The sequence below is a fragment of the Hyla sarda genome, chromosome 4, assembly GCF_029499605.1.
Source record: "Hyla sarda isolate aHylSar1 chromosome 4, aHylSar1.hap1, whole genome shotgun sequence".
NCBI classification, from domain to species: Eukaryota; Metazoa; Chordata; class Amphibia; order Anura; family Hylidae; genus Hyla; species Hyla sarda.
In genome coordinates this window covers 155931121-155946707 of record NC_079192.1, presented here as the reverse complement: position 1 = coordinate 155946707, position 15587 = coordinate 155931121, and the positions used below count along the sequence as shown (strand labels likewise).

The window sequence follows — 15587 nt, the reverse complement described above, 5'->3', positions numbered from 1 at the left end:
CTGAATAAATCCAGTGGTGTATAGAGAATTATTTTTAGGAAATGCTTGTACAGTGACACCTAACCTAAAGACCACCTCTTTGAGAAGTGTGGGAAACTACACCCAATTGAGGCAAATCTCCCCCATTGACTATAAAAAGGCTCTCAGAGGCTGATTATGGGTAGTGTACCTCTTGGTGAGAAATCATTGACTGCTACATATTCTTTTACGACCCACTTTGAAGACATTTTTCTCAGATGACAGATCTTGAGACGGGGGCAATTTCGGAGAAGCAGAATGGCTGTTTGGATGAATTGCTTGCCATCCAGGCTCACAACTGGCATCTTTTAGCATGATAATAATACACTTAAAAAGCAGAAAACCCAGCACTACAAGTAGAAGAGTAGTAGCCAATGCTAACAACAGTACTCATTAGAGTAAGTAGAAGAGAGATTACATTGAAGTGGTAGTGATATTGGTTCATGGCATTGTAAGTACATTTAATGAATCCCAAAAAGTTGAAAGAATAGCAGCACTCTCCACATCCCTATGCAAATCCAAAAATGTTATACAAAGTGCTAGGTGCAATTTATGGTGGCAGCAACAGCTGTTTCGCGTTGCAAGAACGGTTCCTCAGGCTCTCAAACTTTCAGCAGGAAAATGCTTCCTATTCATGTCTCCTGGCCTTGGCCTGCCCGGTCTCCAGATTTATTGCACATTTATAGTAAGCCAGCTTTGGCAACAAGTCTTTAGGATCTACAGGCCCAACTGCAATAGCTGCTGCATGATGCCACACGGAAGCTGTATGCCTCCATACCCTACCATATCCCATCCTTTATCCAGATTAGAGGCACCCAACAGGGTACTAGAGCCTCCTTTCAATTGTACAGTATTTCCCAATAAAGATATTATTTCACTTATATTGTAATTCCATATATATATATATATATATATATATATATATACACATATATATATATATATATACATATATATATATATATATATATATATATATATATATATATATATACATACAGTGAAACCTTCCCACCTCTTTAAGGAGACCACCCCCTTATTCAGACCAGGTAGTCATAGATTAGAATGTGGTTTAAAATCTATTTTAGGCCCATTTTGTTTTCCAAATATGACATCATGAAGTGGTAGGTTAATGGAATCTTAATTAATTAGTGGTAATGATAGAAAAAAATGGATAATATTAATAATAATTATAATAAAATCTTAATTAGTCGTAGTAATAATAGTAATATTGGAATCTTAATTAATTAGTGGTAATAATAAAAATTGATAATAATAATAATAATGTAATCTTAATTAGTCATAATAATAATGATAATAATAATATTGGAATTTTAATTAATTAGTGGTAATAATAAAAAACAATAATAATAATAAGTAATAATAATAATATTGGAATCTTAATTAATTAGTGGTAATAATAAAAAAAAATAATAATAATAATAATTTTCATTGTAGTATATCTACTTTAGTAATAGATAATAAGCAGAAAATAAAATAATACGATAATAAAATAAATTTGATAATAAAATACATTTTCTGCAAATCTCTGACCAGGCAAGTAAATTCTACATTGTATAAATATGTGCAATCTATAAGTATCTGGGAATCTCAAGCAGTTGAATCTCTAAAAAGATTTGTTGCTAGATAGTGATGTGTTATTGAAGGAATAGCACTGACATCTAGTGGTCAAGTTGTTTAACTGCTTCTAGGCCTGTAGAATCTTTGGATATTGTATAGGGCTGCAGCTAATGATTATTTTAATAATCGATTAGTTATCAATTATTTTATTGATTAATCAAAAAAAATGTCAAAATTACAAAAAAAAAGGGGTTCAGCTGATTCTACTTGAAAAATTATGTACAATGGCCATATTAAAAGTTTCTAGCATGTGATGTGTCCAAACAGCAGCAATTTTTTTTTTTTTTTTTACGTTTCCGCCGGTTGTTGTATGGCATCATTATTAATGATCCTGTACAGAAACCAGTGTAAATTTGATACTGCCACATGGGTAACTGTCTGAACTATTAAAATAAAATGTAAATGATTCACTAATATTTTAATAGTTCAGACAGTTAGCCACGCGACATTATCAAATATGTAAAAAAAAAAAAATAATAATGATTTTTCTTTTTTTGTATAACAATAGGAAGAGGGGGGGGGGGTAATTTTTATTGGGGGAGCAGTTAATTTATATATATATTTTTTTTACTTTACCCTTTTTATATAGCACTCCCATACTCATGGGGGTATGTGCAGAGCATTGCACCCGACTCATGTCTGAAGTACAGACTCTGTAGTACTACAAATACTGGGTGCAAATGCTCTGCACACACCCCCATGTGTATAGCAGTGTATATGTACTACATACACGACGCTATACCCATGGGGGTATGTGCAGAGCATTGCACCCTTTTGTCTGTAATACAGACACTAGGATGCAATGCTCTGCACATACTACCATTTGTATAGCAGTGTGTATGTACACACACTGCTATACACATGGGGGTATGTGCAGAGCATTGCATCCTAGTGTCTGTACTACAGATACAAGGGTGCAATGCTCTGCACATACCCCCATGGGTAAAGCGGTGTGCACTGCACACTGTACTACAGACACAAGGATGCAATGCTCTGCATATACTGCAATACACATAGGGGTATATACAGAGCATTGCACCCTTGTGTCTGTAGTACAGACTAGGGTGCAATGCTCTGCACATACCCCCACCTGTATTGGCATGTACACACACTGCTATACACATGGGGGTATGTGCAGGCTGCAGAGCATTGCATCTTAAGGTCTGTAGAAGACAATAGAGTGCAATGCTCTGTCTGCAGTCTGCTCTGCTCATGTGTATAGCAGTGCAGTGCAGCGCAGACTGCAGACACATACAGACGGAGGGCCTGGGAGGATCACTGGCCGCCAGGGCCACAGCAGAGTGAGTGTGTGCTGTATTGGAACCTCAACCTACCGTACGGGGCCCTGGAGGCGGTGGCAGGTGGCGGCAGAAAATGGAGGGTTACTGATCTTCATGGGCTAAATGGGGGAAATACAGGTAAAATGGCGGCGGGGGAGGAGTCAGTTAGGAGGATCAGCAGCCTCCTAACTAGGGATGTCCCGATACCATTATTTTAAAATCGAGTACGAGTACCGATACTTTAATTCTAGTACTCGCCGATACCAAGTACGAATACTTTTATTTTAAAGGGAATCTCCCTAAAAATTCAAGTTAGTGCAGGTGACTCTGCTGTAAGATTGCCTTTAATAGTAGGTAGTATCCCCTTGCAGACATCCGCAGCAGCCCCCCTGTAGAATGCAGCCCCCCCTTGTAGACAGCAGCCCCCCTTTTAGACATTAGCAGCTCCCCCTTTAGACATTAGCAGCTCCCCCTTTAGACATTAGCAGCTCCCCCTTTAGACATTAGCAGGACCCCCCTTTAGACATTAGCAGGACCCCCCTTTAGACATTAGCAGGGCCCCCTTTAGACATTAGCAGGGCCCCCCTTTAGACATTAGCAGGGCCCCCCTTTAGACATTAGCAGGGCCCCCCTTTAGACATTAGCAGGGTCCCCCTTTAGACATTAGCAGGGCCCCCCTTTAGACATTAGCAGGGCCCCCCTTTAAACATTAGCAGGGCCCTCCTTTAGACATTAACAGGGTCCCCCTTTAGACATTATCAGGGCCCCCCTTTAGACATTAGTAGCAGGGCCCCCCTTTAGACATTATCAGGGCCCCCCTTTAAACATTAGCAGGGCCCTCCTTTAGACATTAACAGGGTCCCCCTTTAGACATTAACAGGGCCCCCTTTAGACATTATCAGGGCCCCCCCTTTAGACATTAGTAGCAGGGCCCCTGTAGACTGCAGCCCCCACCCTTGTAGACAGCTCACCTGCGGCTGTCCTCTGTCGGCTGCTGCCGCTCCGCTGCCCCGTCCTCCCGTTCACATCATGGCGTTCTATAGAGGAGCATGTGACATACACGTCACTCTGCTTCCTCCGTAGCCTTATGCTGGGCGCAGTGGATGAGGTGGAGTGATGTGTGTGTCACATGCTCCTACATGGAACGCCATGATGCGGATGGGAGAACAGGGCAGCGGAGCGGCAGCAGGTATCAAATTTGGTATCGGGGACATTGAATGAGTCCCCGATACCATGGAATTGGCTAGTATCGGCCCCAATACCGATACTAGTATCGGTATCAAGACATCCCTACTCCTAACTGGTAACACTGATTGAAGGGTGGAGCTGAGAGTCTCAGCCTGAGACTGTACTGAGGCTGCTGCGGGATTTTCGGGACTCGCGCCTGACTGCCCGCCTGCCGGCAGCAGCCTTCTGGCCGTGGACAACGAATCGGGCGATTATTCCATAACGGGATTCGTCAACAAGGAATCCCATTCTCGAATTTTATCGATTTTATTGATTAATCGTTGCAACTCTAATATTGTACATTTAGCATCTTTGTTTAAAAGTTTGCAATCTTTGTAACTTAAATACATTATAATGTGAATACAGTTATTTTTCTTTATAGTTGCCTGTCATTCTGCTCAGTATGTGATGTTCTACCATAGAACAGTGGTCTCCAAACTGGAGCCCTCTGTTGGCTGTCCGGGCATGCTGGGAGTTGTAGTTTTGCAATAACTGACTGGTGACGGTTTGAAGATTACTCTCTTAGAGGGATGACAAATCATTTAGGTTAAAAGGGTACTCTGGAGAACTTCACAGATACATCATATATCCAAAGGATAGTGGATAAGTGTCTGATCAACCTCTGGGACCCTCCACAACCTCCTGTACAGGGCCCTGGCTATTTACCCCTCCCTGGCATGCTCCAGCCCTCACCTTCCTGGACGGGCACAAGTGACTACCCGCTCAGCCAATTACCAACCATGGCAATGTCCTGTCTCAGTGGTGATTGGCTGAGTGGAGCGAGCCGAGGACAATTAAGTAGCCGGGGCCCCATACAGGGGATAGGGGATAAGTGTCTGCTAAATCATTTTTCTGGAATATTTATGTTATATTATGCAGTGAAATAAAACATTGTTTTAATTGACTTAATTGACTTAATAACCCACAGCAATTGCATATACATTAAAGAATTTTGCAATAGGTTAACTAAAAATATCCTATTGTCCTAGTAAAAATGTCCTATATGTTCTATGGTAACAGTCATCAAATCTATTTAGCTTGATATGGCATTCATGTTCTTTTCCATCTGTGACTAACCTCCTGGGTGACTAACCTCCTGGGTGACTAACCTCCTGGGTGAATGTTGGCACAAAATAGTGGACAGATGGAAGAAAGTATGAGACTGCAAGAATGCAGCATTACACTACACAGACTCTGTTTACTGTCTGTTACCATGGAGATGCCTAGTCTGAATAGAATCTGTACAAAGAAAGCAATAGGAAATTTTTAATTAAGAGCTATTCCATTGTTTATTTTGTTTTGTTTTTAAGCATGTATCTGTCATAGCACATTGGTGTATTGGAAGTATTGTTAATGTCAGTAATGTTTATCATGGTGATAATGTGGGTAGGTCACCAGCAGGAGTTTTCTGGGGGTATTTAGGCATTCTATGTGCACAGGCAAAAACTTAATATCATTTAGAAATATCCATTATAGTTAAAAAGAATATCTAATCGTCAATGTTTGTTATTAGGTAAAAGAAAATGTAAAAATATATTAAATAAAATTAACAATTATAAAAGCAAAAATGTTATTGTTTATTTTTTATCATTTGATTAAACAAAATTTTATAAACAATAAAAACAGTAATTGATTCATGAGTTATCCAATGCACTGCTGAAGCGGAAAACAGGCGTATTTCCCTAGGAGTAAGTAAATAACTCATTTGTTGTAAACAGAGAGGTGTGAGCAATTAGGAAAAATAATAACTCAGATAACCCAAGACTTCATAGAACTATATAGCTTTCAGAAAAAAATAAAATAAAATAAAAAATGTGAGAAAGAAAAAAAAAAAAAGGATAATTGGTCCTAATGGCCAAAATGTAAATAAAAACATGATAGCATATCCTTTTCTTGGTGATATACCTACCGTATATACTCGAGTATAAGCCGACCCGAGTATAAGCCGAGGCCCCTAATTTCAACCCAAAATCCCAGGAAAAGTTATTGACTCAAGTATAAGCCTAGGGTGGGAAATACATCATCCCCCCCTGTCATCATCCAGACCCCCGTCATTAACATCCTTATCATCATCACCGCCTGTCATCATCCAGACCCTCATCATCATCACCTGTCATCATCCCCTTGTCATCATCCCACACCCCCCCTTCATCATCCCCTTGTCATCATCCCCACCCCCCTTCATCATCCCACACCCCCCCCTTCATCATCCTCTTGTCATCATCCGCCCTCAGTGGTCTTCAACCTGCGGACCTCCAGAGGTTTCAAAACTACAACTCCCAGCAAGCCCGGGCAGCCATCGGCTGTCCGGGCTTGCTGGGAGTTGTAGTTTTGAAACCTCCGGAGGTCCGCAGGTTGAAGACCACTGCGGCCTTCGACATCATCCAGCCCCCTCTCACCCCCTTTAGTTCTGTACAGTACTCGCCTCTGCTCGGCGCTGGTCCGGTGCTGCAGGGCTGTCCGGTGAGGAGGTCATCCAGCCCGGAACGGGCTGCTATCTTCACCGGGGGCGCCTCTTCTCCGCGCTTCGGGTCCAGAATAGAGGCGTTGCCTTGACGATGACGCAGAAGTACGTTGGTAATGAACGTACCTCTGCGTCGTCGTCAAGGCAACGTGACTATTCTGGGGCCGGGCCCGAAGCGCTTAGAAGAGGTGAAGATAGCAGCCCGGAACCACTATCCCACCGGACGACCTCCTCTCCGGACAGCCCTGCAGCACCGGACCAGCGCCGAGCGGAGGCGAGTACTGTACAGAACTAAAGGGGGTGAAAGGGGGCTGGATGATGTCGAAGGCCGCAGTGGTCTTCAACCTGCGGACCTCCGGAGGTTTCAAAACTACAACTCCCAGCAAGCCTGGACAGCCGATGGCTGCCCGGGCTTGCTGGGAGTTGTAGTTTTGAAACCTCTGGAGGTCCGCAGGTTGAAGACCACTGCGGGTGGAGAGTTCACTCGAGTATAAGCCGAGGGGGGTGTTTTCAGCACGAAAAATCGTGCTGAAAAACTCGGCTTATACTCGAGTATATACGGTAAGTTATATTTTTCTATCTCCTGTTTTCTTGAATTCTCAACTTGGGTAAACATTGAACAAAACAGCCTGAAGGGATGACACAAGGATAGTCTCTGGTGTTCTTTACATTGCTCAGGCTGTGCATTAGACATAGCACAATATAAACATAATAAAACGGGTAAGATGTAGCTTATTTCACCTTGACAGTGATATGCTATAATAGTTGAAGACACATCAGAGCATCCTGATCATATGCGCTGGAGAATCCGCTTTCCCATTTGTTTAATAAGTAGAACAATTCTAATCAGTCCCTCGTGTTCTTAAGGCTGTGATTGACAGGCTAATAAATCAGTCAAGTCTTTTCATAGCTGAGCAAGCCCATTACAGATGATGGCGGACAACATGATTATATCAGGGTACTGTGTAGACATGCATTAGCTCATCTGAACTTTATTATTTGTGCATTCAAGTAAGTGACCCTTAGAGAAGTATTAAAAGGAACGGGGAAGTTCTACACCTGGGAATTTCTGGATATAGTGTTCGTTCATGTACAATGCATGCATAACGTCTTCAGACCCTTTCACTTGTTTTCACCTTTTTTTATGTTAGTCTTGTGTTACAATATAGAAACATCAAGTTGTTCCCCATCAATCTGTACTAAATGACCCAAAATGAAAATGTTAAAACAACATTTTAGAAATGTATGCAAATTTATGAAAAAAGGGCAAACTAGAATTTGGCATGGACATAATTATTTAGAACTGGAGTTTGAAGGAAGCCTTTTTAAACTTCACTTTACATTTTTCTGTAAAAATGTTGGATATATATATATATATATATATATATATATATATATATATATATATCAAACAAAATATAGAGCAGCGCCCAAATGGATAGTAGATGGTGCAGGCAGCGATGAAAGATCCTAGGTCAAGGCAGGTAACACATCCAAGAAGAAGCTGCAGCACTCAAAATTATGAGTGTAGAAAAGGTGTTTATTCCAAATCAATACAAAAAGCGCAACATTTCTGCTGCCAGTGCAGCCTTTGCTTGAAAAAGGCTGCACTGGCAGCAGAAACGTTGCGCTTTTTGTATTGATTTGGAATAAACACCTTTTCTACACTCATAATTTTGAGTGCTGCAGCTTCTTCTTGGATATATATATATATATATATATATATATATATATATATACACACTTACTATTGGACCGCCACTTTCTAAAATGTTTGAATATAGATCGGCTTTATCTAATGGGTGGACTCTGAGGTGCTGGACTATGAGCATACATGCAATACTAAATATATGAAACTTGTAGGGATACAGTGACCTAAATATGCACCTTACTTACCTTTATGTGACCTTTCTAAGAATTCCTGAGGATAATACCGTATTGAGTCACCTTCTACTGTAATTAGCACTAAAAAGACTGTTGTCCAAGTCCTCGTACACAGTGAATACAAGATCCCTATAAGATGTATGTTAACCTATAAATCAGCCCCTTTACAATTAGGGGGCTAAAACATACCTAAAGAAAAGTGGCGGTCACACTAGGAAAGTATCCAGCCACCTTATCTCATTATGGTTTTGCTTAGGTTTTTAAGACACCACATATACTTTCCAGAGAGTGCCAAGCTAAGCCAACAGGAGACAAGGGCAGGCATATTCAAAGATGTATTTTTCTGCACGTTTTTTCTTTTAAGTTAATTATTAACTTACTTGGGATTCCTTTTTTTTTTAAATAAATGATTAAAAAATTTCGTGCCACTTTTTTGATTTTTCGCACCAAATCGAGCTATGAGCCAAAATTGTAAACCCAGGGGGAAAAAAAAGGCAGGGCAAGCTATATCTGAGGAAGAAAAAATAAAAATGCAAAAATATAAAATGGCCTGGTCTTTAACCCCTTAACGACGCAGGACGTATATTTACGTCCTGTGCCGGCTCCCGCGATATGAAGCGGGACCTCGCCGCGATCCCGCATCATATCGCATCGGTCCCGGCGCTCATCAACGGCCGGGACCCGTGGCTAATACCACACATCGCCGATCGCGGCGATGTGCGGTATTAACCCTTTAGAAGCGGCGGTCAAAGCTGACCGCCGCTTCTAAAGTGAAAGTGACCCGGCTGCTCAGTCGGGCTGTTCGGGACCGCCGCGGTGAAATTGCGGCGTCCTGAACAGCTGACAGGACACCGGGAGGGCCCTTACCTGCCTCCTCGGTGTCCGATCGTCGAAAGACTGCTCCGTGCCTGAGATCCAGGCAAGAGCAGTCAAGCGCCGATAACACTGATCACAGGCGTGTTAATACACGCCTGTGATCTGTGTAGAAGATCAGTGTGTGCAGTGTTATAGGTCCCTATGGGACCTATAACACTGCAAAAAAAATGTAAAAAAAAAGTGTTAATAAAGGTCATTTAACCCCTTCCCTAATAAAAGTTTGAATCACCCCCCTTTTCCCATAAAAAAAATAAAACAGTGTAAAAAAAACCAAAAAAACATATGTGGTATCGCCGCGTGCGTAAATGTCCGAATTATAAAAATATATCATTAATTAAACTGCACGGTCAATGGCGTACGCGCAAAAAATTTCCAAAGTCCAAAAAAGCTTATTTTGGTCACTTTTTATACCATTAAAAAATGAATAAAAAGTGATCAAAAAGTCAGATCAAAACTTCAGATCACAGCGCAAAAAATGAGTCCTCATACCGCCTTGTACGTGGAAAAATAAAAAAGTTATAGGGGTCAGAAGATGACATTTTTAAACGTATAAATTTTCCTGCATGTAGTTATGATTTTTTCCAGAAGTGCGACAAAATCAAACCTATATAAGTAGGGTATCATTTTAACTGTATGGACCTACAGAATAATGATAAGGTGTAATTTTTACCGAAATATGCACTGGTAGAAACGGAAGCCCCCAAAAGTTACAAAATGACGTTTTTTCTGCGATTTTGTCGCACAATGATTTTTTTTTCCGTTTCACCGTGCATTTTTGGTTAAAATTACTAATGTCACTGCAAAGTAGAATTGGAGACGCAAAAAATAAGCCATAATATGGATTTTTAGGTGGAAAATTGAAAGGGTTATGATTTTTAAAAGGTAAGGAGGAAAAAACGAAAGTGCAAAAACGGAAAAACCCTGAGTCCTTAAGGGGTTAAAGGGGTACTCCGGTGGAAAACTTTTTTTTTTTTTTAAATCAAGTGGTGCCAAAAAGATGAACAGATTTGTAAATTACTTCTTTAAAAAAAATCTTACTCCTTCCAGTACTTTTTAGGGGCTATATACTACAGAAGAAATGCTTTTCTTTGGATATCTCTGATGTCATGACCACAGTGCTCTCTGCTGACCTCTGCTGTCCATTTTTGGAACTGTCCAAAGCAGGAGAAAATCCCCATAGCAAACATATGCTGCTCTGGACAGTTCCTAAAATGGACAGCAGAGGTCAGCAGAGATCACTGTGTTCATTACCATCAGAGAAATCCAAAAAGAAAAGCTTTTCCTCTGTAGTATACTGCCCATAAAATGTATTGGAAGGATTAAGATTTTTTTAATAGAAGTAATTTACAAATCTGTTTAACTTTCTGGCACCAGTTGATTTAAAAAAAAAAAAAGTTTTCCATGGGAGTACCCCTTTAAGGTCAAAATGGGCTTGGACAAAATATTTTTGGGTGTGTAGGTGTGTATATGGGTGTGTATATGGGTGTGTATATGGGTGTGTAGGTGTGTATATGGGTGTGTATATGGGTGTGTAGGTGTGTATATGGGTGTGTATATGGGTGTGTAGGTGTGTATATGGGTGTGTATATGGGTGTGTAGGTGTGTATATGGGTGTGTAAGTGTGTATTTGGGTGTGTAGGTGACACAATAAAAGCTTTAGGACTTTGAGAATGAGTGCTTCAAAAAAGAATAATGTACAATTAATAAAAAATTGGTTCTTAAAAGCAAAATTATAGTTTTAATTAACTTTTAATAGTTATATACAGCTATATATTGTTTGGATAGGCTTTAACATAACATTTAGTACAAAAAAAAATATTCATATAGGTTTTACACCACCTCAGAGCTGGTGTGAATTTTACAGCCTGTGAAAATATATAGTAAATTCTCGAATTACGTTGACACGCCCACTTTAGCAGGTTTGACGTGAACCGTGCAAACCTTGCAGAAAACCAACGTACACAGTTTAGAAAATTTGGGGGGCGAAAATAAAAATGTTTGCGGCCATGAGCTTTGAATATCTATGTGTTTTGGACATTGCATTTAGACATTGCAATGACAGTGTCTCTCCTAACACAATTGTTTTATTGACATTGCACTGACATTTTTATTATGTTTTAAATGGAATCTGTAGAGTTGCAGACCCCATTGGATACTTATTAGGGTATAAAGGCAAACTGCGCCTCTTTCGGAGCTGATGATGGTTGCCAAACCTATAAAATTGTCTTTTTTTATTTCTCAGCCAAGTGCCAAGTAGGCAGAGCTGAGCTTCTCACTTGCTACATCCTGGTACACCTTACTTGCCAGCCTCTCCTCAACTGATGTGTAGGGCCCTGTATGTCAGTCAAGGAGGGGCTGGAAGGTGAGGGTGCGCAAGGAGGATCTTGGGAAGCTCAACTCCACCTCCTTGACTCTTAGCTGAGGAATAAAAACAGAAAATGTTATAAGTTTGGCAACCACCATCAGCTCCAGGAAAGGTGCAGTTGGCTTTTATTTCCGAACATCTATCCAACGGAACCTGCAGCCCTGAGACACAAAGACAGCTGACCGATTCCCTTTAAGTAATGTTTGTACTCCGCAGTTAAAGGATCTGATTTTAACTCCTAGGAAACACTCTGAAGTGCGAGCTGACATGCCGGGCAATGGGCTACAGGTTCTATGTAAGGCAAGCCGAAAAGGTAATAGATGGAACACCATGTGACCACAATGGGACAGCAGTATGTGTATCTGGCCAGTGCAAGGTAAGTCAAATTTGTCTGATAACTACTTACATCTAATTATCTATTCATATGCAACATGCGTGTTTCTGTATGGCTGTTACAATGTCCAACCTAACAGAGCTTTCTGTTTGCAAAAAACTGCTGTAAAAGGCAGGACTGTGTTTAGTGTTTGCCTTACATCTATTATTTATTTTCTTGTATATATTGTTGTCTATGAATATACAAAGGAAGTTACTATTAGACATTGCAGTTGATTTCCAAAAGATGAATCCATTTTGTATAATTTTCCAATGCTATGAATTTGAGATCTGCATTACTTTGTATCTGCATATTAGGATAGTGTATGTTATTTTTATTATGCTTCCGGCTTTGTATTACTTACATGTAATAAGACTAATTACGAATGATCCTTTGAAGATAAGAAAGACAGTTAAAAGGCCTAAATGTTAATATATCTTGTCAATAACACATTCCTCTGCCTCCAGGGAGGAAAGCTACAACTTATTGTGTACTATATATTCATAAATTTACATTGAGATAAAATAACATGTCACAGCCTGTAATACCAATAATGCAGCAATGGTTAACAAAGAACTCACATATCTTCTGAATATTTTACATATCTAACTTGGGACCAGTAGTGGGAAGGATTTCTATGAAACAGCATGAGGTCTGACCGGCCGATTACACTAATGGGAAATTTTATTAGGAAAACCAGTCATATCATGATGATATTTATCTGATTTTTATTAAGTTTTTTTTTTAACTTTATAGGGGTACTCCACTGGGAGATATATACAGTATATATTTTTAATCAACTGGTGCCAGAAAGTTAAACAGATTTGTAAATTACTTCTATAAAAAAATCCTTCTAGTGCTTATCAGCTGCTGTATGATCCACAAAAAGGAAAAGGTCCATTTTAGGAACTGTCCAGAGTAGGAGCAAATCCCCATAGAAAAACTTTGTAACTCTGGACAGTTCCTAAAATGGACAGAGGTGTCAGCAGAGAGCACTGTGGTCAGGCAGAAAGAAAATTCAAAAAGAAAAAGAACTTCCTTTGGAGCATACGGCAGCTCATAAGTACTGGAAAGATTAAAGGGGTACTCCGCTACTCAGTGTTTGAACAAACAGTTCCAAACACTGGAGCCGGTGCCGGAAGCTTGTGTCATAACCCCAACCCCTCATGACATCACACCCCACCCCCTCAATGCAAGTCTATGGGGGGGGGGGAGGGGGGTGACAGCCGTAATTTACCTATCTGTTTAACTTTCTGGCACCAGTTGATTTAAAAAAATGTTTTTTTCCAGTGGAGTACCCCTTTAATGTGTTTGGATCACTGAATACAATATTATTTAAATGAACTTTTCATTATATTAAGTGAATTAAACTTGCCATTATATCATTAAATTAATCACCTTTTTAATAAATGTTTCTATTTGTCAGCATTTCAAGATCTCTGCATGCTGCCTGTGAATGGAAACATTGCATGCATTGAAAAGGTGTTAACTCCTCTCAGAAAATGGCATAAATGCAATTTTGCAATAATGAAGTATTTTAAATGAATGTAAAATTCTTGTTGGGCCTTACTATACATATGAAGCAGATCCTGGTGTTATATGGTGGTTGTCTTTGTTTTGGGATTCACATCCATCCATTGACATGAAAGAACAAATGCTTCCTTTATAAATATAGCCCAAGAACAAAAACATTTTAGGACGTTCGATAGGCATGCTTGCATTGTTATCATTCTTATGTAGGAAATGATATTCTCATCAGTGATGACTGCTAGTTGTCTACTAAAGTATAAAGCAATCTTTATGATTCTGCTACATTAATTCTCAGGGAGCTTTGACAGGGGTGAGCATATGAATATCGGGCAGATAGATATGCAATGGTACCTTCATAACCTTAAAGGGGTACCCCGGTGCTCCAGAGTTCTGAACATTTTATTCCGAATGCTTGGAGCTGGAGGCCATGATTGTGGGGTCGCGGCCACGCCCCTTGTGACGTCACGCCATGCCCCCACCATTCATGTCTATGGGATGGTCATGTCAGCTCTCATGGCCCCTCCCCTAGACATGAATGGAGGAGGCGAGGCATGGCGTGACGTCATGAGGGGTGTGGCTGTGACATCACGACCACTGCCGCAGGAATGCGGCGCTTGTTTAGAACGCCAGGTGCTGTGGAAGATCTTGGTGGGGCCCCAGCATCGGGACCCCCACGATCAGACATCTTATCCTCTATCATTTGAATAGGGGATAAGATGTCTAGCAGGGGAGTACCACTTTACCTTTGCTCGCCCTATTGTGTTTGTGTAATGCTTCATATTATACTTTCCCAGACTAGGTGTTATACCCTGGCTGTTTGCATTTAATTGGTTCACTCTCAAGGGGCCACCCCGGTGCCTCTGGCACCTATTCTCTTACCTAGGATGCCCCTATAATGTAAAGTACCAATAGTGCAATAAACAGTGGATCAGTGTGCAAATAGTATTTTAAAGTGCAAAGAAGAGAAATGACAAATGTGTCTCCAATGCTCGGTTTTACACTTCCTGGATCATCAGGGAGACTCGGTGGCGATGTGGGTGCACGTCATTGCTTAGACAGGCAGTAGCCAGTTGATTTTGGAAGGTTGGATAACCCTTCTAAACCATTCCTGAACAAGTTTTACAGTGTGTCAGACACATTGTCCTGCTGAAAGGGACCAGTAAGGGAATAACCTTGCCATGAAAGGGTGTACTTGGTCTTCAACAGTGTTTAGGCAGATACTGTAGAACATGTCAAAGTATCATCTATATGAATGCCAGGACCCAAGGAAGAAGATTGTTCAGATTCCAGAGCATCACGACGCCTCCCTGGGTTGCCTACCTCCCACGATACATCCTGGTGCTATCTCTTCCTCAGGTAAGCAAGGCACATTCAGCTGGCAGTCCATACCATTGTAAAGAAGACCAAGCCGTCCTTATTAATTGCTCCATGTTTTACTTCTGTTGCTCAGGTGTACCCTGTAGATCCTTTTGGGGTGGAAACAGGCCAGTATAGGCAATGAGTACTTTGGAGTTATACAGCTCCATATGGCTTAAAGGGTAGCTCCCACCATCATGATTTTTTTTTTCTGTCCCTGCCTATTGCCCTTCTATCCCTAACACCCTCCCTGCCTTTATTTATTTTTTTTACTATTTTTAAAATGGCATTTAGTCTGCCTGGTAGTGTGCTCACTACCAGGCAGACTTCCCCAGCAGGCACCACGTCACTGATGCCTGCTGGGGGGGGGACTTCCGCCCTTAGTTCTCCCAACAGGGTGCCTCCAGCTGTTTCACCACTACAACTCCCAGCATGCCCTGACATCTATTGGCTGTCAGGGCATGCTGGGAGTTGTAGTGGTAAAACAACTGGAGGCACCCAGGACAGGAGTTTCATGGGGGAAGGAGTGAGCCAGGAGCCGATGCGGGAGGGACGGATGCGGGAGAGACTCTT

General features: G+C 40.9%; 1 protein-coding gene across 12 annotated transcripts in view; it reads left to right on the top strand.

The window, feature by feature from the left end:
* The window catches only part of THSD4 (thrombospondin type 1 domain containing 4), an 874264-nt gene that overhangs the window by 484107 nt on the left and 374570 nt on the right, over window positions 1–15587 (top strand). For all 12 annotated transcript variants that reach the window (XM_056572467.1, XM_056572461.1, XM_056572466.1 and 9 more), the window contains one exon: window positions 11998–12131. In XM_056572467.1, coding sequence (XP_056428442.1) covers window positions 11998–12131 — 134 coding nt within the window. The remainder of the gene's footprint in view (window positions 1–11997; window positions 12132–15587) is intronic.